At 39.1% G+C, this 25,168-nt stretch overlaps 1 protein-coding gene across 3 annotated transcripts in view; it reads right to left on the bottom strand.

The window, feature by feature from the left end:
- TTBK2 (tau tubulin kinase 2) overlaps window positions 1-25,168 on the bottom strand; it is a 205,336-nt gene that overhangs the window by 30,402 nt on the left and 149,766 nt on the right. For all 3 annotated transcript variants that reach the window (XM_066276907.1, XM_066276906.1, XM_066276908.1), the window contains 3 exons: window positions 17,845-18,002; window positions 6,139-6,355; window positions 1,313-1,524 (listed from right to left, as the gene is read on the bottom strand). In XM_066276907.1, coding sequence (XP_066133004.1) covers window positions 1,313-1,524; window positions 6,139-6,355; window positions 17,845-18,002 — 587 coding nt within the window. The remainder of the gene's footprint in view (window positions 1-1,312; window positions 1,525-6,138; window positions 6,356-17,844; window positions 18,003-25,168) is intronic.

Here is a 25,168-nt window from a genome sequence, read left to right as displayed (position 1 = left end):
AATACAAAAAAAAAATGTTTAAATACAATATCCTAGCTCATCCTTTTGATCATATCAACACGTAGACACAAGCTTACATCACATAGCTGTGAGACTGAATGATTACCATGTGAGGAAAAATACACATGAATAAAGGACTGTTTAAATGGAAGCCAGACTGGACTAGGCCAAAGTGGCTGAACTGTCTTTAGATATAGTAACTACCATGTCAAATACAAGGTCCTTCTAACCTAATATTCATTGCAAATAGTAGTCACCAGGGAATAGTGAAGAGTGTGACTATATTTATTAAAAGTCACTTGGGTTTTAATATTGTTGAAGCCTTCTATAATTATACCCCAAATTCTTTTAAAAGTCTCATTCTGTCTTCTGTTATCAAAGTTTGAGGATAAAGGGCCTCATAACCATGAACTACAAATAGTCATTATGAATGTATGGCTCTCCAAGTTCTACCTTTCCTTAACATCTATTTTTCCTACAGCACTTACTCACAGAAAGCCTTCATTAAAATAAATTGCCTGGCTCTGGTTGGCTCAGTGGTAGAGCATCAGCCCAGTGTATGGATGTCCTGGGTTCAATTCCCAGTCAGAGCACACAAGAGAAGCAACCATCTGCTTCCCTCCCTCAACACACACACTCCTTCTCTCTATCTCTCCCCCTCATGCAGCCTGGCTTGATTGGTTTGAGCTCACTGGCTCTGGGTGCTGAGGATGGCTCCATGGAGCCTTGGCCTCAGGAGCTAAAAATGGTTTGCTTGAAAGCATGGCCTAGATGGGCAGAGCATAAGCCTGAGATGGGGGCTGCCAGGTGGATCCTGGTCAGGGAGCATGCAGGAGTCTGTCTCTCTATGTCTCCTTCTCTCACTTGGAAAAAAATAAATAAATAAATTGCCTATTCCTTGTGTATAAGTTACTTTTTTCTCTCCTTCATGTACTCCCCTTCTTTCTGCTTAATGCTCTCTCAAACTCTACACTGCATCTTCTCCATTCCAATAAAAGAGATCACCTTCCAAACAAAATCACTTCAAAATGTTAATTTGATTTATACCTAGAATTGTGAAGTTACCAGCTCCCACTGCTCGGCTCCCAAAGCCAAAGGTTATGCTACAGAACTTGTAACAATATTAAGAGACAATTTACATAAAAAATCAGGATGATAATTAACATGGATGATGATGAGAGCTTAATCAAATTAGTGCTACAAAAATGCAAGAATTTCTTATTTAAAAGACTTTAAATAGAAATAAGTAAATAAATATTTAAAATAATAATATCTTAGTGGCTTTTAAAAAAGAGGAAAAACTATTTTATACCAGGTCTCAAGGAACTTATCAGCATCTGGCTTTGGCTCCAATGTCAGACGTTTTTCCAGCTCAAAGCTGTGGATAGAACGTAACTTTCGCACCAACGGAACATCTCTGTCTGGCTGAGTAATCTCTGAGCGGACACGAATTGGTGAACCAAGGCTTGGAGCATTCAGAATACCATTTGCTTGACCATGGCTATTCTCCTCTTCAGTAGCAGCCTAAACAAATATAAAAGAAAACCATGAAAAACATTCCAATTACCACATGTGGTAGTCATCATTGAAATCTTTCAATATAACATAAGCAAATAATTGGGAGGAGTTCTCAGAACATTAGGATATTTTAGCTAGTTTAAGTCATTACATATTGTCTATTAATCCTTTATAAATTGAGTTTTCTTAATTTCTTCTTAGTTTCTGTATTATTTTAGTTTTTTAAAATCTTTGATATAAAAATAAACAGTCTAAAAAGTTCAACAACCTTGGCTTTTTGTATTATGTTTAACTAGGAGCTTTTACAACCCCATCCACTAAACCTATAGGTGACCCCTGTGTTTTGGTCGTTCGACCCCCGCCGGGGTCACGACCCACAGGTTGAGAATCACTGCACAAAACTAAAACTAAAACTTGGAAATGACATACTCTTTGAGACAAGTGGTTTCACAAGCCATGGGAGGCTGGGAAGCCACAATACCCCATGCCATGTTTCCTCTCCAAAAAAGAAACAAGAAGAAAACCTGGTGTTGAAACAACAAGGAGCTGGGTAGAGCAGGAGGCTGCACAGAGCAGTGGGGCATCTAAGGACAGATACCTACAGCAGTACAGTCAGCAGGGAAATTAAGACTTACACCATTAGTGGAATGGGAAAAGGAAATCTGGGACATCTTTTCTGATTAATGATCCTCAAGAAGATGCGCAATTGGTGTTAAACAGGAGGTACACTTTGGCTAGCAGCAGAAGCAGAAGACAATCTTCTCTAGAGGAAGGTTTCTCCACTCCCCAATTTAAGTCTATAGAACCCCCATCAATAATAATAATAATTATTATTATTATTATTTTAGTGTGTGTATGCGAGAGAGTGGAACAGACAGGAAGGGAGAGACAGGAGAAACATCAACACATAGTTGCAGCTCTTTAGGTTGTTCGTTAATTGCTTTCTCATATGTGCCTTGACCAGAGGGCTCCAGCTCAGCCATTGACCCCTTGCATAAGCCAGTGACTTTGGGTGTAAAGCCAGTGACCTTTGGGCTCAAGCCAGTAACCATGGGGTCATGTCTATGATCCCATGCTCAAGCTGGTAACTCTGCACTCAAGCTGGTTAGCATGTGCTCAAGCCACCACCAATTTTTAATTAGTAAAACATTGAAGATAGTCAAACACATGAGAAGGCATGGCATCATGACTAAGAGATAGTAAAAGAGATAATTTTTTAAAATGTAATGTTCCCAAACACTTCTGCTATCAAACTTGTTCAGGTGCATAATACAAAACAGCTATGCATAAAATATTTAAATAAAGGTCATTACTACAAAGATCAAGAAGGATTATTTGATTGAAATTAACTGATGAATTTAATATTAAGTATTCAATCTTCAATTTAAACAAATTAGCCATAAAAGGTCAAAGTTTTTAATTAGTGAATTAGAAGACATGGAAAAAGAAATGACCTAGAATGAAGTACAGCAAGGTGAGAAAAATACAAAAAAAGATATTAAAACCCTGGCGGGATAGCTCCACTGGTTAGAGTGTTGTTTTAATACACCATGGTTGAAGGTTTGATCTCCCCCCCCCCCCAATCAGGGCACATACAAGAATCAACCAATAAATGTATAAATAAGTAGAACAGCAAATCAATCATCCATCCTTCCTCCCTCCCTCCTTTCCTTCCTCCCTTCCTTTTCTTCTTTCCTTCATTTTCTTTCTCTCTCTCTCTCCCCCTTTCCCTAAAATCAACAAATAGAAAAAAATTAAGATTTATGACAGATAGAATAAAAGGCATAATATATAATTAATTCAAATCCAAGAAAGAACAGAAAGAATGAAGAGGTGGCAATATTTAGGCAGAGAATGTCTCTGTATCTCCCAGAACTGATAAAAACAAAAACAAAAATATGTGAATCAAAGATTCAGACTACGTAAGATATCCTAAGTAGAATAAACAAAAAGAAATATATGCCTAGACACATTTTAGTTGAAATGCAAAACACCAAGGACAAGAAGAAAAAATAAAAAGTAGATGGGAAGGGGCCCTGGCCAGGTGGCTCAGTAGATAAAGCATCGTCCCAGCACACTAAGGTCACCAGTTCAATCCCCAGTCAGGGCACGTAATGTGCAAGAAGCAATCAATGAGTACATACTACTATATAAATGGAACAACTATGTGGAACAATGAGTTGATGCTTCTCTCTCTCTCTCTCTCTCTCTCACTCTCAAATCAATGGAAAAATTGAAAGAGTAGCTAGGGAGGGAGGACAGGTAGAATGAGGATCTACAAAGAAAAATATAGAATAATAGCATACTTCAGATGCCAATAGATGAAGTGAGAAAAAATAACTATCAATCAAAAACTGATTCTAGCTCTGGTGGGGTAGCTCAGTTAGTTACAGCGTCATTCCAATAGCCAAGGTTATGGGGTTCAATAACTCATCAGGTACACATACAAGAATCAACCAATGAATGCATAAAAAAGTGGAACAACAAAATTGATGTTTCTCTCTCTCTCTCTCTCTCTCCCCACCCTTCTTTCTCTAAAAGTCAATAAATGAAATTTATAAACAAACAAATAATAAATTTGAATCCAGCATAAATTATCTTTAAAGAATGAGGTTGAAATAAATATATTTACTGCTAAGTTCTCTACCAAAAGACCCCAGCTAAAGAAACTTCTTTTTTGTTTGTTTGTTTGTTTGTTTTTTATAGAGACAGAGAGAGAGATAGGGCAGACAGACAGGAACAGAGAGAGGTGAGAAGCATCGATCATTAGTTTTTCGTTGCGACACCTTAGTTGTGCATTGATTGCTTTGTCATATGTGCCTTGACCGTGGGCCTTCAGCAGACCGAGTAACCCCCTTGCTCAAGCCAGTGACCTTGGGTCCAAGCTGGTGAGCTTTGCTCAAGCCAGATGAGCCCGCGCTCAAGCTGGTGACCTTGGGGTCTCGAACCTGGGTCCTCCTCATCCCAGTCCGACACTCTATCCACTGTGCCACTGCCTGGTCAGGCTAAAGAAACTTCTAAAGGAAATATTTCAGAAGAAAGCCATGAGTCCAGGACTTCCAAAAATGCAAGGAAATGGTAAGTATCTTTGAAAAATTCACAAAAATATTACTTATATGAATGAACAACAATAATAATCTGAGTATTTTTTAAAAAGGAAGAATTAAAACAGAAGAGAACTAAGAGATTATATAGTGATAATGGATGTAAGAAAACTAAATAACTAAGATTTATGCCAAGTGCCATTTCACCTTCTCACATATAGACATCGAACCATGTGGGCTGGCAACTAGGGATTTTTTACCACAAGAACAGTTTGTTCCCAGTGCTATAAAGATGTCTACTGCTAAAAATCCGACACTGACTTTCTGACCACTTTTTCACTATTTATTCTTTATTACTATTAGTTTAGTCCAAATAGTAAGTAATTCAACAGCTAGACAACAGTGCACCATAGCACATATATGCAAAGAATGTTTTGGCAAATGATTCCCCTGACTGAAAATATACAATGTTAATTTTTTAACTTATATAGTTAAACAATATAGTATATATTGTCCAAAGACAGACCAAGCTCTTCAGAAGTGATGATAGAGGATTCTTTTCAAGATATAATACCCGTTTAAAAACCATGGCTAGACAACCTTCTATCCATCATGTTAACAGGTATGAGCCCAAAGTCTCATTTTACAGACCTATAAACTTAACTTCCTTTGACACTAAACCAAAAACTAACTGATTTCTAATTTCCTGTTCCTCCACACCATTTATCTTCTTTTAATCTTCTATGAAAACGGAAATGATAAGGAAAAATAAGATCAGAAAGAAATTTGGGAAAAATCTGCCCCAAGATTACTAAAAATTAATCATTTTATTCAGAAATCTAGATCTCTCTCCATGCTTACAGGTGGGCCTGCTGGCAATCCTAATGAGTTAAAAATCATGTCATTTGTTCAACATCCACTCAGTCAACTTACCACTTCCAACTTGCACTTCCCCACCTCCATTTGAGACAGTTTTCAGAATAGGTACTCATAGCTCCATCAGTCCACAGCCAGGGTAGTCAAACTTTTTATAAAAACCGCCTACTTTTGCAGTGCTGGTCAACCTAGTCCCTACCGCCCACTAGTGGGCGTTCCAGCTTTCATGATGGGCCAATCGCAGCACCATTTGGTTGCTCTGCTACCGCCCACCATGAAAGCTGAAACGCCCACTAGTGGGCAGTAGGGACTAGGTTGACCAGCACTGCAAAAGTGGGCGGTTTTTATAAAAAATTTGACTACCCCTGGTCCACACCATAAGAAGAAGCCTACGATCTTGTCACATTATTTAGAAAGACTATTAACTCTGCTCTATAGATGTGTTTTCATCTTAGTGTTGGTTATTTTTTAAAATATCTTTATCATTCCACAAAATACAAGATAAAGATTAATGTTCAGTGTCCATATTTCAATGTTGAGGGTAAAATTAGCCAAAATATTGTAATTACAAATAGAGAAGTAACTAGCAATACAATGTTCTGTCTACTTCTCATTCAAAATTGAAAATAGTTTGCTACAGCAACAGGAAAAAAAAATAAGCACATAGAAAGATATTACTTCCTATGTAAGAAATACGCACTTTACAAACTGCAAGCTTTATCTTGTTCCTGTTGGCATCCATCTCTTCCCAGACATCCTTCTCCTGGGGATGAGGATGTCCTGGAGATCCAGGCAATTTATCTGGTGGTGCACCAACAGGGATGCCATTCTCCCCATCACTAAGCTGTTCATCTGGAAACACTTCATCTGTATTTTCTCGAAGCAAGTCCCCTGGGATGGGAGTGGCATTGGCAATTCTAAAAATGAGGGGTGAAGAAAAGGTAGACTTAACAACAGAATCAAAAATTACTATGAGATATTTTACATTGTTTCTGGAGTTAAGTGATAAAGTCTATATATATCATTAAGAGAGTAAAACAAAATAAGATTAAACCCAAAACCCCGGAAATAGGCTATGACAATTCCACAAAACAAAACTTCTACATTTTGATCAACAGAATTTTCAACCTGATTTAAAAAGAAAAATTTTAATACAGTAGTAATTCACTGATTTAACAATTACTTTAAAAGTGGGCAACATTTGCTCTGTTTTCCAAGAAATTTGTCAACTTTTGTATTTTCTGTTCTTTACCAATTTTTCTTTCTTTTAAAAAAATATTTTATTTATTGATTTGAGAGAGAAGAGAGAGAGAGAGGGAGAGAGAAAGGCAGGGGGAGCAGGAAGCATCAACTCATAATAGTTGCTTCTCGTATTTGCCTTGACCTGGCCAGCCTGGGGTTTTGAACCTGCACCCTTAGCATTCTAGGTCAACGCTCTATCCACTGCACCACCACAGGTCAGGTTACTCATTTTTCTTAGAGAATAACAAAAAATATAAACAAGAAAAATGTTAAGTTAAAAATGATAAAAGCAGGTATCATAAGTTATGTTTCATTTTTTAATACTGTGAAATATGCATTTGTTTCTTCACTTACGGACTTTTTACTAAGTAACCTAGGGGACAAAAAGAGAAGGAAATTCTTGCCCTCTAGGGGAAACTACAACATTTACAATTATGCAGTTCATATATTTGCATGAATTAACAAGGAACAATACAGAAAATATAAATTGGCACTTTGTCTACATATTTCTTTCCAAAGAACTTCATGTCCTGTTTACATGGTTGGTTACCTCTCCCTTAGACTTCTGACCCATGAAGGACTTTTCTAGTTCTGTTACCACTCACAAAGTGATCAGCCCCTGCCAGCTCTAACGCTCCAGCACTCAACACTACACTCAATTATTTTAAAAAATACTGCTGACTAAACACAATATTTAGCACACAATGAAACCTTTTCATAGAAGTGATCTGGAATTTTTAAAAGTAGAAAACCAGTAGGTTATACTGACACAGTTATTATGAGTGGTAAAATAGGCATCTTCTCAGTGAACCACTCTAAGTGTAGTGATTACACCCTGGCCCAGGTGTCATACATATGTCATGCTGTGAAAACAAAGATCAGTCATTTTTCAGGGACTTGTTCCACTTGATTTGATCACCTTCACTTACCACATCTCCCTACTAAGGTTAATGCTAGAACATGAGCCTCTTTATCAGCAGGTTAGAGGTAACGTAGAAAAGCACTGCCCGTGGCTCCCAGGTCAAAAAAAAACACTTTAGCCTTATAATGTATATAGTACTTGAAGCTCTGACATTAAGAACATCTTGATGCCTGACCTGGTGGTGGAGTAATAGATAGAGCGCAGGACTGGAATGCAGAGGACCCAGGTTCGAAACTCTGAGGTCATCAGCTTGAGCGTGGGCTCACTTGGCTTGAGCACAGGCTCACCTGGCTTGAGCATGGGGTCACTGGCTTGAGCATGGGATCATAGACATGACCCTGTGATCGCTGGCTTGAGCAAGGTGCCACTGACTCTGCTGTAGTCCGTCCCCCCCCCCCCCGTCAAGGCACGTATGAAAAAGCAATCAATGAATAAGTAAGGGGCTGCAACGAAGAATTGATGCTTCGCATCTCTCTCCCTTCCTGTCTGTCTGTCCCTATCTGTCTCTCTCTGTTACACACACAAAAACAAAACAAAACAAAACAAAAAACCAACAAAACATCTTGACAAGGTAGTTTGGCCTAAAATAGTTAAAATAAAAGGGTTTATTATAAAAGTAAAGTTCAGAAATAAATTGGCTATTATAAGATTTTTCAGGTACAAGTTTATTATAATTTATTTATTGATGCAAGGAATTACAACAGACACTAATATATATCTGTTACACGGTAATCCAAATGTTGAAAAATTCCCTCTTACTGAGAAAGGGACTGGCAAAAGGATAAATATTTGAGTCCAGCAAACTCAGTTTACTAGCCTCACATTCCCTGCCCCCATTTTAATCACTCAGTGTTCTTCCAAATTCTCTCTTCCTTATGCCTAGCTACCACTCTGCTTCTTTCCAACTACCCCAGCTCCTTGGCATTTTCTTTTCACTCCTCGGGAGACAAACCACACCTCCACCTGTGAAACTGCTTCTATTTTTATTCTTAGTTGCCTTTATACCTGTTATCTGTGGTATTATGAAGTAGATATAATACCACACACTTCAAGGAACTCTTCCATCTTCTATACACAGACTGTCTTCCACATCACTCAGGTTCCTCTCCTCATTTATTCTCCCATTTTCACTCCTTACATTATTTTCTTCCTTCTTCTAAAACTCTGACCCAATCTGGACTTTGAGACACAGAAAGAATTCCTTTCCAGAGAAATTATATTAAGGAATAAGAATGAGTGAGAAGGTACATGTGAGAGTGTTTTTATCATATGGTCTGTGTTTGCAGGCAAGATATAAATTATAGAAGTAAATTAAGGGGAAAAGTAGGGAAGTGTATGGCAGAACTAGAAAATGGTAAGAATGGACATCCTTTTTATATTTCCTCCCCCATAATCTAAGTAAGGGGCTGTCAAACTAGGGCTTGAGCGCCAAATCTGGCCTGCTCACCTATTTTTTATTAATATGGTGTTATTGCACATAGTCACGCTCATTCATTTCCATGTTGTCTATGGCTGCTTTAGCACTGCAATAACAGTGATAATGGAGAAAAAGAGAGCAGAGCCCACAAATATTTACCTGGCCCCCTTAGAGATAAGATTTGCTGACTCCTCATCTAAAGCATCCTCCTACCTTCTCCCGAACTTACTTTCTCCTTCTATTAAGAGATTCAGAGTAGTGGGACACACATCATCATTTTTCTCTTTAATACTGATTCTCTAGGGCTTTCCAGTTATTCTTCCATATCATTCGCAAGCAGAGAATTCAGAGGTCAGCAAACTTTCTCTTAAAGGGCCAGCTAATAAATGGTAGGCTTGTGGGCTAATACTTTTTTTTTCCAGTTCACCTAGTTTAAATTCCATGCAATCTTTATGCTGTAAGCTAATATATACATATTACCATATTTCCCCATGTATAAGATGTTCCCATGTATAGGATGCACCTTAATTTGGGGGCCCGAAATTTGAAAAAGAAAGTATTATATAAAATTATTGAACTCAAGTTTTATTCATCATAAAATTCATACGACTCCTCATCCACACGATCAAGTGGGAAATGCAAGTAAAAAAATAAAAACTACAACCACTGTTTAAGACGCACTCAGTGTTTAGACCCCAAATTTTTCGGAAAATGGTGTGTCTTATACATGGGGAAATACAGTAACAATTCTAGGTTTGCCTTTTCCAAGGCAATTCAACTTATAAATACCATGGTAAGTGCCCTGGGCAGGAAAACGGACCTAGTTAAATGCCTAGTTCCTATTCAGTGTTCTGGCCTGGCTGGGCTGGGGCAGCAGCTGCAGCTCCACCTCTGCCTCCGGCTCTTAGGGACTGTATCCCTCCAAACAACCCCTCCATGCACCAAGCGGGAGGTCAGGACATTGAGCAGCGTGGACCTAATACTTTGCAGGCAAGATTCACTAACAGATAAATTGGTGGTCAAAAGCATCATGAAAAATGTTTATTTGAATAGTCTCAAAGTATCTTCCCACAAGGTACAAGGGAAAATTCTAGTAATTTACAGCAGAGAAATCTGGCTACCTTAACCAGATTACCAATATTAATATCTTCAGTAATAAGACACATGTTCCTCCTTGTTTAATGCCACCAATTTTCCTTTGATCTTGGCCTTCAATGTATCCCACAGATTCTATGTAGTACTTTAATTATCATTATTTTCTCTATAATTCCAGTTTGTATTTTTCCCTTTCACTCAAAAGTAGTTTAATAGGTTTTTAAATTTCCAGGAGGAAAGAATTTTGACATTTTTGTTTCTGTTAGTAATTTCTAGTTCTATTGCAGTGTTATCAGACAGTGTAATATTTCTGCTTTATGACACTGATTATATTTTCTAAATGACTTAATAATTGATCACTTTTTGTGAATGTTTCTGGGGCACTTGAGCAGATGGTTACAATCTCTATCAAGGTGTAGTTTGAAAAATATGCAGAAGAGCTACCTTATTGACCATGTTGTTTGTCTTCTATTTCTTATTCTTTGTTCACTTTATGTGTCTTGAACTGAGTTGTATATTAAAATCTCCAATTATCACAATAGTATGTTTCTATCTATGCCTCCTTGAATCTCCTATAGTTGCTGTTTCTCAAAGGTGACTGCTATAATTCTGGTGACTAAATATTAATAAATACTATGTCCTACTTGTGATCTTTGACATTTAGTATTAAAATGTACCCTTCCATCTGTATAACTTTTTTTTCCTTTATAACTTTTTAAAATTATTTTTATTTATTTATTCATTTTAGAGAAGAGAGACAGAGAGAGAGAGAGAGATAGAGAGAGAAGTGGGGGAGGAGCAGGAAGCATCAACTCCCATATGTGCCTTGACCAGGCAAGCCCAGGGCTTTGAATCGGCAACCTCAGCATTCCAGGTTGACGCTTTACCCACTGCGCCACCACAGGTCAGGCTTTCTTTATAACTTTTAAAGCTTTTTGGTCTTGAATTCTACATCGTCTGACATTAGGATCATTATTCTCTTCTTACTGTTTCCATATCTCTCTCTCTCTCTTTTTTTTTTTTTTTTTTTTTTTTCTGAAGTTGGAAACGGAGAGAGACAGACTCCTGCATGCGCCCGACCGGGATCCACCCCGCACGCCCACCAGGGGGCGACGCTCTGCCCACCAGGGGGTGATGCTCTGCCCCTCTGGGGTGTCGCTCTGTTGCGACCAGAGCCACTCTAGCGCCTGGGGCAAAGGCCAAGGAGCCATCCCCAGCGCCCCGGCCATCTTTGCTCCAATGGAGCCTCGCTGCGGGGAGGGGAAGAGAAAGACAGAGAGGAAGGAGAGGGGGAGGGGTAGAGAAGCAGATGGGCGCTTCTCCTGTGTGCCCTGGCCAGGAATTAAACCTGGGACTTCTGCACGCCAGGCTGACGCTCTACCACTGAGCAAACCGGCCAGGGCCTTCTGGTATATCTCTTTTTTAAAAAAAATTCTATTAATTATTATTTTTTTTAGAGGAGAGAAAGAGAGAGAGAGAGAGAAAGAGAGAGAAAGAGAGAGAAAGAGAAAGGGGGAGAGGAGTGGGAAGCATCAACTCATAGTAGTTGCTTTTCATATGTGCCTAGACTGGGCAAGCCAAGGGTTTTGAAACAGTGATCTCAGTATTCCAGGTCAACACTTCATTCACTGCGCCACCACAGGTCAGGCTCTTCTGGTATATTTTTGTCCGTCCCCTTTCTTTTTTCTTTTTTTTTTTGTGTGCGACAGAGACAGAGAGGGAGACAGAGAAAGGAACAGATAGGGACAGAGAGACAGGAAGGGAGAGAGATGAGAAGCATCAATTCTTTGTTGCAGGACCTTAGTTGTTCATTGATTGCTTTCTCATATGTGCCTGGGGGGGGGGGGGCTACAGCAGAGCAAGTGACCCCATTCTCAAGCCAGTGATATTGGGCTCAAGTCAGCGACCCCACACTCAAGCTGGCACGCCTACACTCAAGCAGGTGAGCCTACTCTCAAGGCGGTGACCTCAGGGTTTCGAACCCAGTCCAATGCTGTATCTACTGTGCCACCACCTGGTCAGGCTAGGATTTTATTTATTGATTTTAGAGAGAGAAAAAGGAGGGGGGGGGAGCAGGAAGCATCAACTCGTAGTACATAGTTGCTTCTTGCATGTGCCTTGACCAGGCAAGCCCATAGTTTTTGTTTTTTTATTTTTGTTTTTTTACAGAGACAGAGAGAGAGTCATAGAGAGGGATAGACAGGGACAGACAGACAGGATAGAGATGAGAAACATCAATCATTAGTTTTTTGTTGCACGTTGCAACACCGTAATTGTTCATTGATTGCCTTCTCATACATGCCTTGACCGCGGGCCTTCAGCAGACTGAGTAACCCCTTGCTTAAGCCAGTGACCTTGGACTCAAGCTGGTGAGCTTTTGCTCAAACCAGATGAGCCCTTGCTCAAGCTGGTGACCTCGGGGTCTCGAACCTGGGTCTTCCACATCCCAGTCTGACGCTCTATCCACTGTGCCACCGCCCGGTCAGGCGTAGCCCATGGTTTTTAACCAGTGACCTCAGCATTCCAGGTTGACATTTTATCCACCCCATCACCACAGGTCAGGTTGTCCAACCCTTTCTAAAACATTTTTTGTTTTAGGTGTGTCTCTTGTTCAGAGCATATGTATCCAGCTACATAAACCAAACTGAAAATCTTTTTCCTTATTAGATGAGGTTAAGACCATGTTACTTATTGCTACGACTGATATATTGTATTTTATCTCAACTCTGTCATAGTACAGTATTTTATAATTATGTATATTTTGTTATATTTGTTATATTGTTTCTATCTACAAGATGAGTACTTGTACTTTATAAACTTTTCTTTCTGGTATTTAGAAGGTTTGCTTTTTTGTTGTAATAGCTACCTATGGACATATACCTTTTTTTAAAATTTATTTTAAAGATTTTTATTTATTGGGAGGGGCAGTGAGAAGTATCAACTCATAGTTGCTTCACTTTAAGTTCTTCAGTGATTGCTTGTCATATGTGCTTTGACTGAGCAAGCCCAGGATTTCAAACTGGTGACCTCAGCATTCCAGGTCCATGCTTCATCCACTGTGCCACCACAGGTCAGGCTGGACATACACCTTTTTCTTTAAGTGAGAATAAGGAAGATAGTGAGACAGACTCCTGCATGCACCCTGACTGGGATCCCCTGGCAACTCCCGTCTTGGGCCTAAGCTCAAATTAAATGACCTATTTTTAGCACCTGATGCTCAGTCAACTGGACCAACCAAGGCTATCCTTAGTGCCCGGGGCCTACACTCAACTGAGCCACCAGCTGTGGGAGGGGCAAAGGGAGAGACGGGGAGGGGGAGAGGTGGAGAAGCTGTTGGTCATTTCTCTTGTGTGCCCTGAGCAGGAATCAAGCCTGAGACATCCATATACCAAGCCAATGCTTTGTTCACTGAGCCAACAGGCCAGGGCCTGGACATATACCTTTTTAAATACTCTTAGTCCCTGTTTTCTTATTTAATTTTTTGCTGACAAATTTCTGTTTTAACTGGTATTGCTTTGATTTTCTTCTTCAGGGACTCTAACAATAGGAATCCCAGTCTTGCTCTGTCAGAGACACCCATATGCACAACCTTTTCTCTACCCTTTTATATAAATTTTTTTACTTTTTAAAATTGATTTTAGAGAGAAAGGAACAGAGAGAGAGAGAGAGAGAAAACATCAATTTGTTGTTCCACTTATCCATTCATTCATTGGTTGTTTCTTGTATGTCCCCTGAATGGGGATTGAACCCGCAACCCTGGCGTATCAGGACAATGCTCTAACCAGCTGAGCTATCCGGCTGACCAGAGTAGGTTAATGATTTATTATTTTTCTCTTGAGGCTTTTTTTCCTAATTTTATTCAATGTCCTTTATTAAATATTCATTTGAGTCTATTCTCTTTTGTGTACTTTATAGCTTATTCAATTCTGAGATATCTTTTTCTTCCATTTCTTTCCTGACTTCAGTCCTCATTTCATTTCTTATTCTCTGTTTTCCTTTACCTTTTTCTCTCCCCCCTCTTCCCCTTTTAGGGTCTATTTCTTTTTTCTTTAAATTATTTATTTTTATTTATTTTTAATTTTTTTATTCATTTTAGAGAGGAGAGGGAGAGACAGAGAGAGAGAGAGAGAGAGAGAGAGAGAGAGAGAGGAGAGACAGAGAGAGAGAAGGGGGGAGGAACTGGAAGCATCAACTCCCATATGTGCCTTGACCAGGCAAACCCAAGGTTTCAAACCGGCGACCTCAGCATTTCCAGGTTGACCCTTTATCCACTGCACCACCACAGGTCAGGTCTAAATTTATTTTTGTTACAGTTGACATAAAATATTATATTAGTTTCAGGTATACAACATAGTGATTAGACATTTATTACCTTACAAAGTGATCCTCCCAATAGTTCTAGGACCCATCTGACACCATATAGTTATCACAATACAGTATTATTGACTTATTCCCGTCTATACTGTACTTTACATTCCTGTGACTATTTTTATAACTGGCAATTTGTACTTATTTATCCCTTTCACCTTTTTCACCAATTTCTGGGGAGGGGGGTCCTGTTTCTATTTTTAGTTTTTAAATTTCTAATTTAAGGTAGTTATCCTATCTTCAAATGAATGAGCATACATATTTAATTCCATTTGTGGTTTTGTCTTACAGTTTTTTCTGTTACTGTATTTTGTTTTGTTGGGTTCTTTTAGTTTTCTTCTTCATGATTTTTTTTTCTGAGAGGAAATTTCTTTAGTTAATATGTATTGAATTTTCTTTTCTGATTTTTTACTATAATATTTTATGCAACTTTAAAATCTTTTTCTTGCTCATGTTTGTGTAATTGGACTATTTTACAAGGTTCACAGTTTAATTAGTACCCTCTTCTGTCAGTATAGCAAAGTCCAAACACTTAAGTGATTTTTTTATGTGTTTTTATGTTCAGGGAGATATGTGTGTCCTCTGATTTTATAGTTCTCCTTTCTTGTGTGTAGTTAAACTATTTTTTCTTTTTGTGCCTTTGTAATTAGCAATTTATTGCCTTTCAGCTCCAAATTCATCCTTTTTGTCTGTTCCATGAAAGTGGATCTGAGCCCTTTAATTATTTTTCTTTGCCAGGCTGGCATTGGAGCTTTGTCAGTGAGGAGCACTGGAAAGAAACTGCAGGAGGAAAGTGCTTTGCTTTGGGTTCTAGTGCATAGTTTGGCAAGCTTCTCCAGCATGTGTGGCTTTTCCCAAAGTGAGGCTTCTACAGCACTGCAATATCTTCAGGGCCTGTCTCACACAGACAGCAGCCACCAACAGCTTTCCTGAGCAATCCCCATTAACCAGAAGTTTTGTAGTAGAGTGCATCTGGTGAGATACTCCCAATAAATAGCTTTCTCTGGTACCCCAGAGGGCAGATTTCCATCAAGTTTCAGAGGACAAACTTTCAGCAAATTTTACCAATGTGGTATAAGAGCAACTTCCCTGCCATCCAATGAGGGATGGACATACCCTCTGGAACAAGGTCAGTACCTCAGCCCTTGAGTCTGGCCTGGGGGAGCTTTTTGTTTGGATCCTTGATCTCAACCCTAGGAGTAGGAGCTGCACTTTATACAATACTTGCTATTCCTATATTCTTTATAGCTCTCTCTACTCCTCACTAGTCAACCCCACATTACCCAATTCTGTGTTACAGGTAATGATACTTGTATCATCCTCCCTTGTTTAAGTCCTTGGTCTTTAAACTATCCTAAGGACATGGTTTTGGTGCAGTTTTTTTCTTTTGTGTTATTGTCTTATTTTAGGAGGAAACATTGGGAGATAGAAACTTACACTGTCTTCATCGACTTCAGTTATCATGAACTCTTATCACATGAAATTTGCAAGTTGGAACCATATCTATTTCTAACAATGATTAAAGGAAGAACAAAAGCACTAAAAACAAGAATCAAAATTGCTAAGTGAGCTCTCCCTCCCAGGAGTATGCCACACTTCCTAAACTCTAAGGAACCCCATGAGACTTGCAACCACAGGAGCAAAGGGTAGTGGCAGCTCAACCCAGGTTAACCCCATGAACCTGTCTCCAACACCCCCTTTTCTCTAACTCTCCAGTGACTGACAGCAGCCCCACCTTGCCTCACTTCTTTTCCATAGTGTTTCTAGAGAGCCAAAGCAGTGCTCTGCCTAGGCTCTCTCCTGTTGCTTCTTCTAATCTAAGCCTTTCCTTGTTTCATTGTCTCCAGCTTTAATAAGCATACTCTCAAAATCAAAACAAAACAAACAAGCAAAGAAAAAAAAAGAATAAAAATTTCTGGATAGCTCAAGCTCTGTGACTAATATTTATCTAAAGTTGTATGATTCATTCAGTTTTAGGATTATTTCCTCTTTTATAAAACAGGGTGGCTGGGTTCCTACCTCAGAAGCATGAGAAATGTCTGATGCATATGGACTGCTGTGCCACATCCCTTGATTCTGACTCAGTAGATATGGAGTGAGTCCTACGAATAGGTATTTTAAACAAACATCTCTGGTAATTCTGATGTAGCTAGTCAGGGTTTCATATATATATATGGACAGAGAGTCAGAGAGAGGGACAGACAGGAAGGGAGAGAGATTGAGATGCATCAATTCTTCATTGTGGCATCTTAGTTGTTCGTTGATTACTTGTTCATTGATTGCTTTCTCGTATGTGCCTTGACCGGGGGGCTACAGCAGAGCAAGTGACCCCTTGCTCAAGCCAGCAACCTATGGGCTTAAGCCAGCAACCATGAGGTTACGTCTATGATCCCATGCTCAGGCCAGCGACCCCGTGCTCAAGCTGGTGAGCCCACGTGGACTCAAGCCGGATGAGCCCGCACAAGCTGGCGACTTTGGGGTTTCAAACCTGGGTCTTCCGCGTCCTAGTCTGACGCTCAATCCACTGCATCACCACCTGGTAAGGCAGTGTTTCATATTTAAGAATTCTAAGATTAGCTAATCAAAGATAACATGTTAAAAAATATGAGTCCATGTAACCTCTTCTGATCAATAAGCTCTAGTGATTCCATCTTTCAATATAAAGCCAAAGCAATGGATTCGTGATAAACTGTCCCAATTAGCTCACATTGTATGAGGATTTTTTCCTATTTACTTTTTTTACTTTTTAATTTTTTTTCCCTATTTGCTTTCTAAAAAACCAAGCAGTTTAAAGCAACCAGAGTAGGAAAAAAATGGGTCAGGGGAAAATAAAATACACAACCTGCCTCCCCCCCCCCAAGGCAACTATTTATGCATGTAGAGAAAACAATAACTGCAAAAACAAAAACAAGAAGATAGAAACACACCATAATCTATTCCTAATACACTTTGAAAATTAAATCACTCTCGTAAGAGGAACAAGCTGCATGTTTTGTTCCCACTAAACTTAAGCACAGTATAATTAGATAAGATTGTGGCTCATTCTGTCCCAGGTCCCATATATTCTTTAGAAGAAAATGCAACAAATGTTCCTTCTAATTTTGAAGATGAGAAATCCCTCTCTAATCTGACATCAACAAGTCATACATCTCTAAACTCCCATCTTACAGTATGATCTATAAACACTTTGTAAGAAAAGTAAACCTGAACAAAGGCATATAAAAGAGCAATGTTAATTCAAGAAAATCCATAGACTTTCACTACTTCTTTGCATTTGGTCATCTGAGGGAATCTGGATGAAAAAAGTTCTGCTAATATAATGTATTGAGGAAAGACTGCTAAGCGGGCTGCTGAGGACATACCCGATTGCCGCAGGGGTCAAGCGGGTGTGCAACTGAGGGGTGGTAGAAGTGGTGGCGGTTGTTAGAGAGCCATCAGTTCCAGTCTTCTCCCAATCAAAAGGGTCACTCTCAATTACTCCAAAGGTTTTGATGCTGTTGTCAAACACGGATGTAAGAAGCTAAACCACAAAGAAAAAAACTAGAGTAAGCCAACAGTAAACAAAGTCACTTTATTCTTTAAGAGAAAGCACCCCAGACTCATGAATTAATTTTGTAGATTTTTTAAAAACCTGATGATACAGGTACTACACTTTATTTTAGCCAAAAGGCCGAGAAGCAATAAAAACAACCTGATGATAGAAAGAGGGAAATCTAAATAAGGACTATATGTGGGTGATGATTTTGAATTAATATTGATTTTTCTCAGTTGAGGCACTGGTTTGTAGTTACACAGTAGAATGTTTTTGTTCTTGGAAGATACATATGAAGTATCATATCTTTTTTTTAATTGAATTTATTGGGGTGACACTGGTTAACAAAATTATACATATTTCAGGTGCACAATTCTATAACACATCTCTGTACACCATATTGTGTATTCATCCTGCCAAGTCAAGTCTCCATCCATCACCATTTATTTCCCCAAAAATGTCAACCTGGTTTAGCAACAGGAAATGTGTGTTGTATGCATATGTGATTATTTGTTTCAACTATGTGATTTTTTTTTGTCAGAAGGAGCATTTTTATATGGTACAACTTAAATAAGTAATCAGTATTAATAGCTGGTATGTCTAGGTTAAGGGCTATACAGAAGTTCATTGTGTTTTTCCAAATTTTTGTGGGTTTGAAGAAATTTTAAACTGTATGTGTGTGTGTGCATGTGTATGTACACAATTATCAAAAAGAAATCTGCCCTATTACTTGACTTATAGTATATATAATTTCAGTTATTTTTGCCTTTAAATCACAAAAGTTTGATTTGATCCTGAGAAAGATCTCACAAAGACCTTTTTCCTTTACTATTTCTGACAGTATACATCATTTTCAATTTATGATTAGAGCCTCATTCTTTCCTCATCATTTCTCTTACTCTGCTATATGTTAGTGTCCTATCCTCAGAGATTCATCTCATACATTTCCAACCCCAGACCTGGAATCAGCACTTCTCCACTGAAGGATTTTATGAAGGTCTGTTTTAGGCTTTAAAGAGATTACTCTGTCTATTAAGTGTTGAATAGATGCCATAAACAGAGGTGGGGATGAGGATGCTAGGGAGAGGTGGTCAGTTAGGAGGCAACTGAAGTTCAATCAGCATGGTAAGAGTGGAGGTGATAAAAGTGGTAGGATTTAGGTATCATTTGTATAGCCAACTGAACTTGCTGATGGATTAGATGAAAGTAAAGAAAGAATAAAGAATAATTCAGGCCCTGGCCAGTTGGCTCAGTGGTAGAGTGTTGGCCTGGTGTGCAGGAGTCCCGGGTTCGATTCCCAGCCAGGGCACACAGGAGAAGCGCCCATCTGCTTCTCCACCCCTCTCCCTCTCCTTCCTCTCTGTCTCTCTCTTCCCCTCCCACAGCCAAGGCTCCATTGGAGCAAAGTTGGCCTGGGCGCTGAGGATGGCTCCATGGCCTCTGCCTCAGGTGCTAGAATGGCCCTGGTTGCAACAGAGCATCGCCCCCTGGTGGTCATGCCAGGTGGATCCCAGTTGGGCGTATGCGGGAGTCTGACTGCCTCCTCGTTTCCAACTTCAGAAAAATTAAAAAAAAAAAAGAGTAATTCACATTTCTGTCCAGAGCCACTAGGTAAATGGTGGTACCACTTAAGATGAAAAGCAGTAAGTTTGAGAACTGGGATATTTAATATTTTATGGAATGTAGGGAGGAATAAGGAATACAGAAACAAAGTTGATACTCATCAGTATATAGACATTAACAGGTAGTAAGTATTTTTTTTTTAATTAAAATAGCCCTAACTTTACCATGGAAGAACTTGTTTGTTTTTTAATTTATTTATTTTTTACAGAGACAGAGAGTGAGTCAGAGAGAGGAATAGACAGGGACAGACAGGAACAGAGAGAGATGAGAAGCATCAATCATTAGTTTTTCATTGCACGTTGCAACACCTTAGTTGTTCATTGATTGCTTTCTCATATGTGCCTTGACCGTGGGCCTTCAGCAGACTGAGTAACCCCTTGCTGGAACCAGAGATCTTGGGTTCAAGCTGGTGGGTTTTTGCTCAAACCAGATGAGCCTGCGCTCAAGCTGGCAACCTCGGGGTCTCGAACCTGGGTCCTCTGCATCCAAGTCCAACGCTCTATCCACTGCGCCACCGCCTGGTCAGGCAACAGGTAGTAAGTATTTAAAGGCATAGGACTCAATGCTATAATCTAAGGAAAGTAGATAGCAAAGAGGCCCCAGGACAAAGGCCTAGGGCAGTGGTCCCCAACCTTTTTTTGGGCCACAGACCAGTGTAATGTCAGAAAATATTTTCACAGACTGGCCTTTAGGGTGGGACGGATAAATATATCACGTGACCAAGACAAGTGTCAAGAGTGAATCTTAGATGGATGTAACAGAGGAAATCTGGTCATTTTTTAAAAATAAAACATCGTTCAGACTTAAATATAAATAAAACAGAAATAATGTAAGTTATTTATTCTTTCTCTGCGGACTGGTACCAAATGGCCCACAGACCGGTACCAGTCCACGGCCCGGGGGTTGGGGACCACTGGCCTAGGGCACTCTAGCATTTAGATGAGAAAAAAAACAGGACTCAGCAATGGAAGCCAAGGAGTGACCAATGAGGTAGGAAAACCAAGAGTGTGGTGTTCTAGATGCCAAAGAAACAGTCTCAACAAGAAAAGGGTCAAATCTATCAATTTTAAGTTTTTTATTATTTCTGATTATTTAGTTGATTTGACTTTCTCTTTTTACCTAGGGCAGTAAGCTCCAATAGGCCAGTACATGTCAGATCTTGCTCATTATTGTATCTAACATAATGCCTTACATATGATTGTAATATTGTGATCTGTAAGAAATATGTTTGGTCATTTAGATGACCAAAATATATGCCTCATATATATTTGGTCTTTGTCCACAGTTCCTGGCTATGAACTCCCAAAACCCTTAAAATTTCCTGAGAGATAAGAGCAATGGGAGAATATTTTATTCTAGTATTTGGTCTGGCCCTTAGTTCCTGAAATCACTTCAGAGCCATAAAGATGAAATGTGTCTTATTAGTCATAACAAGCCACCACAACTAGGTTTATGACTTTTGGAAAGCACCTAAGGATGAGAGCTAGTCACCAGAAGAACCTACCATTTGATTAAAGGATTGGTCTCACCTCCATGCTTCCAGAGGAGGGAAGAAACAGCTGGAGGTTGAATCAGTCACAGTGGTCAACGATTTAATCATTTTGCCTAGGTAACATAGCCTCTATAAAAACACAAAATGATAGGGTTCTGAAAGCTTCTGGATTGGTGAATACATGGTGGTGCTGACAGAGTGAGTCCTTCAGAGAGGGCATGGAAGCTCTACACCCCCCTCCTCATACCTTGCCCTATGCATCTCTTCCATCTGGTGTTCCTGAGTTATATTCTTGTGATAAATAAACCAGTAATCTAGTGATAAAATTGGTTTCCTGAGTCCTAGAACTGTTCTAGCAAATTAATTAAACCCAAGGAGGGGGCTGTGGGAATCTCTGATATATAGCCAGTTGATCAGAAGGACAGGTAACAACAAGGACTTGCAATTGGCATCTTAAGTGAAGGACAGTCTTGTAGAGCCGAGTCCCTAATCTGTGGAATCTGCTGCTATCCATCACTGGGTAGATAGTGTCAGAATTGATCTGAATTGTAGGACACCAAGCTGGTATCAGAGAATTGCTTGGTGGTGTGTGTGTGGGAAGGGAAACATGTTGAAATTGTGGGCACAGAACGCTTAAATAGTTACTCTAAAAACATTTAAGAATGTTTATTTGTAGTAATATTTACTGAAAGATTCACATAACCCTACCTTTCATTTAAATCCTGAAGAAAAAAATAATAAATTTAAAAAAGGAAACTAAAAAGATAAAAGGAATTGGAAAAGACAATAATAAAACCTGAGAATTTATATTTTGGTCATATTTTTGTTGTCCAGTTACATATGTTATAGCTTAGGTTCCCCCAAACTGTCAGAGGCAGAAAGAAAGCTTAGAAAACACAAAGGACAAACACAAAGGAAGACAGATTGAGATTCAATATACAGGAATTGAAGTGGCAGACCTTTGACCTCTCCTGATTCTGCAAATCGAGGTTCTCATAAGCTCTCACAGAGCGAGATGCATGTTTCCTGAAAGGTGGAGTTTCTACCCACAAGGCAACAACTGCTTTGCTTTGTGAGTACTTAGACAGCCACTGCTTAAATGCTCTGCTTGTGCTGAGTTGCAATGGGGATAATCCTAAACAGTTTTTATGCCGGATGTCCATTTATCATGGAATTACTTTCTTATAATTATCATAGTATTATATCTCTTAGAAAATATAGCATATGCCGCTGGGCCTCAAACAAGAATGGCATATGCCATCACGCCTCAGTATGTCACTATGATGGTAATACTACAGACCAGCAGCAGGAGGCAGAAGGATGGAAGGAAAAGAAGAAAAGAAGCAGAAAAAAAGCAAAAGGTACTGAGGCAATAAACATGGTCAGAATAAATACAGCTCTGCTGATACTTTAAAGAACAAAGCATTTCTAATGTAGCAAAAAATTCAGGACCAGAGTGGCTTTAAATCCTAATCTTTGACATATAGAAACAGGACAAATCAAGGACTCTTTTGCTGGGGTGGGGGTGGGGGGAGCACTGAATTCATATATCACATTTGGCTAAAATAAATAATAAAACAAACTCTAATTCAGTTACTCATTCAAAAGATTTGAGAATATAAATTAATCACCTTAAAAATCATATATATATGCCTGACCTGTGGTGGCGCAGTGGATAAAGCATCAACCTGGAAACGCTGAGGTTGCCGGTTCAAAACCCTGGGCTTGCTTGGTCAAGGCACATATGGGAGTTGATGCTTTCTGCTCCTCCCCCCTTCTCTCTCTCTCTTTCTCCCCTCTCTATAATGAATAAATAAAATCTTAAAAAAAAAAATCATATATATATGTATATATAAAATGTGTAACCCTCAACTATTAATTAAAAATATTTTAATTATTTCTTTTATTGATTTTACAGAGAGAGGAGGGGATGGAGGAGTGAGAAGTATCAACACATACTTGCTTCACTTTAGCAAGTGAACTTGACACGAAGGAACCACTGAGCTTAAGCCAACTCAAGCTGCTTAGCTGTTCAATGATTTCTGGTCATATGTGCCTTGACCGGGCAAGCCCAGGGTTTCAAACCAGCAACCTCAGCGTACCAGGTTGACACTTTATCTACTGTGCCACCACAGGTCAGACAATGCTCATGCTTTTTACTTCAATATAACTGAGGAACAAAGCACTTTCCCATCAGAACAGGAGCACATTATGGTAGTAATTCCCTACTGAAAAGGGGGCAGAGCAAAATCTGAAAAAACTTTCAGGATGATTCTGACACTTCCCCTCTAGGAAGGCCTGCCCCATATCTCTCCACTAAAAATCACTGGAAATCTAGTATACATCTGATTCCTTTACTTCTTCTTCTCTTTTTTTTAATTTACTGATTTTAGCAAGAGAGGAACAGAGAGAAAGGGAGGGGGAGGGAGAAAGAGAGAGAAACATCGATCTGTTCCTGTATGACCCTGAGACTCAAACTGGTGTGCTTGGGACGATGCTCTAAACAAGTGAGCTATCTGGCCGGGGCTGACATCTTTACTTCTTTCATTTAATAATATAGTCTTAGAAATACAAATTCATCTAAAGAACCTAGATATCCCAAATTAGGGTAAAGGTTTCAATCAAGGGATGCAGCCATATGCTAGCGAGGGTTTAAAGTCACCTGATAAATGTGGCACAGCTTCCTGAAGAATTTCCCTCAGAAGACATTTAATATATTTTTATTACAATAAATACAAAATTAGAAAGTGAATTCATATAAACCTTTAAGATATCAGGAGAATGCAAGGAAACTCTGAATTATGGCTGACACTTTAAGACTGTTCCCGGAGCTCTTAAGAAACATGCATAGGAGAGATTGGTGACGTAGTGAGAGAAACTCTAGAGGTGGAAGATCATAAGGAAGGTGAATTTTCCTTGAATGAAAGTAAGAGAAGGGAGGAGGCTGGGGAAGAATATTTCAGGATAGAGGGAAAAAAAAGAGGAGGGAAGACCTGAGGAAGGTCTAGTCTAGACAAGCAACAATGCAATATTACGTTTTATTTAGCTACTGTTTTGGATTATTTGTGTCAATTTCCCTTCTATTTGTGTTTATGAATAAGAGACAGTCTGTTTTGTTAATGCCAATTCTAATGGGATACACAATTAAATGATTTTTCTAAAGCAAATTATTCAAGACACACACACACACAAAGTACATAAAAATCAGGTACTACAGGTTTGGGTGATGAAATTTAAAATAATTTAGATTTTTTTGTTTCTGTACTTTCTAAAGTTTTATAATAACTATTACTTTTAATAATGAGAAAAAAATCTACCCGACAAAAATACATTACCTAAAATAACTGTGCTTGACCAGCTGGTGGTACAGTAGACAGTGTCAACGTGGGATGCTGAGGACTCAGGTTCCAAAACCCCCAGATCGCCAGCTTGAGCACAGGCTCATCGGCTTGAGCACCTTCTCACCAGCGTGAGCACTAGCTCAACAGTTTGAGCACAAGGTCACAGGCTTGAGACAAGGTCACTGGCTTAAGAAAAGCAAGGGGTCACTGGCTTAGCCGGAGTGCCCCCACACACCAGTCAAGGCACGTATGAGAAGCAATCAATGAACAACTAAAGTACTGAAACTAGGAGTTCATGCTTCTCATCTCTCCCTTCCCATCTGTCTGTCTCTCTCACTAAAAATAAAGTAAAATAAAATAAAATAAAATAAAATAATTGCATACATAAGCATGTGTACTCCACAGAAATGCCTCATGGTAGCTTCCAACACCTGAAATAACCTTATTCTTAATAGTAATCAGTCATCTGATACAGACATAATGCCTTAGGGAACCACCCCTCTGCTTTCTAATCCTTAGCACAAAAGCAATCCATAGCTTTATGATATTTACCTCAATATGAAATCCCAGTCTTCCCTTTCGAAGAGAATGCAGACTAAGTCCAGTCTTTGCAAAAACCAAGAATTATTTGTAATGTGATACTGAGGACTCACTGAGAATCCTGATACCTGAATTCTCAGTTACTAAGTGGTAAATTA

This window comes from Saccopteryx bilineata, chromosome 4 (genome assembly GCF_036850765.1).
Source record: "Saccopteryx bilineata isolate mSacBil1 chromosome 4, mSacBil1_pri_phased_curated, whole genome shotgun sequence".
Lineage (NCBI taxonomy): Eukaryota > Metazoa > Chordata > Mammalia > Chiroptera > Emballonuridae > Saccopteryx > Saccopteryx bilineata.
Note: the sequence above shows the minus strand (reverse complement) of the source record. Positions and strands in the feature narration are given on the sequence as shown.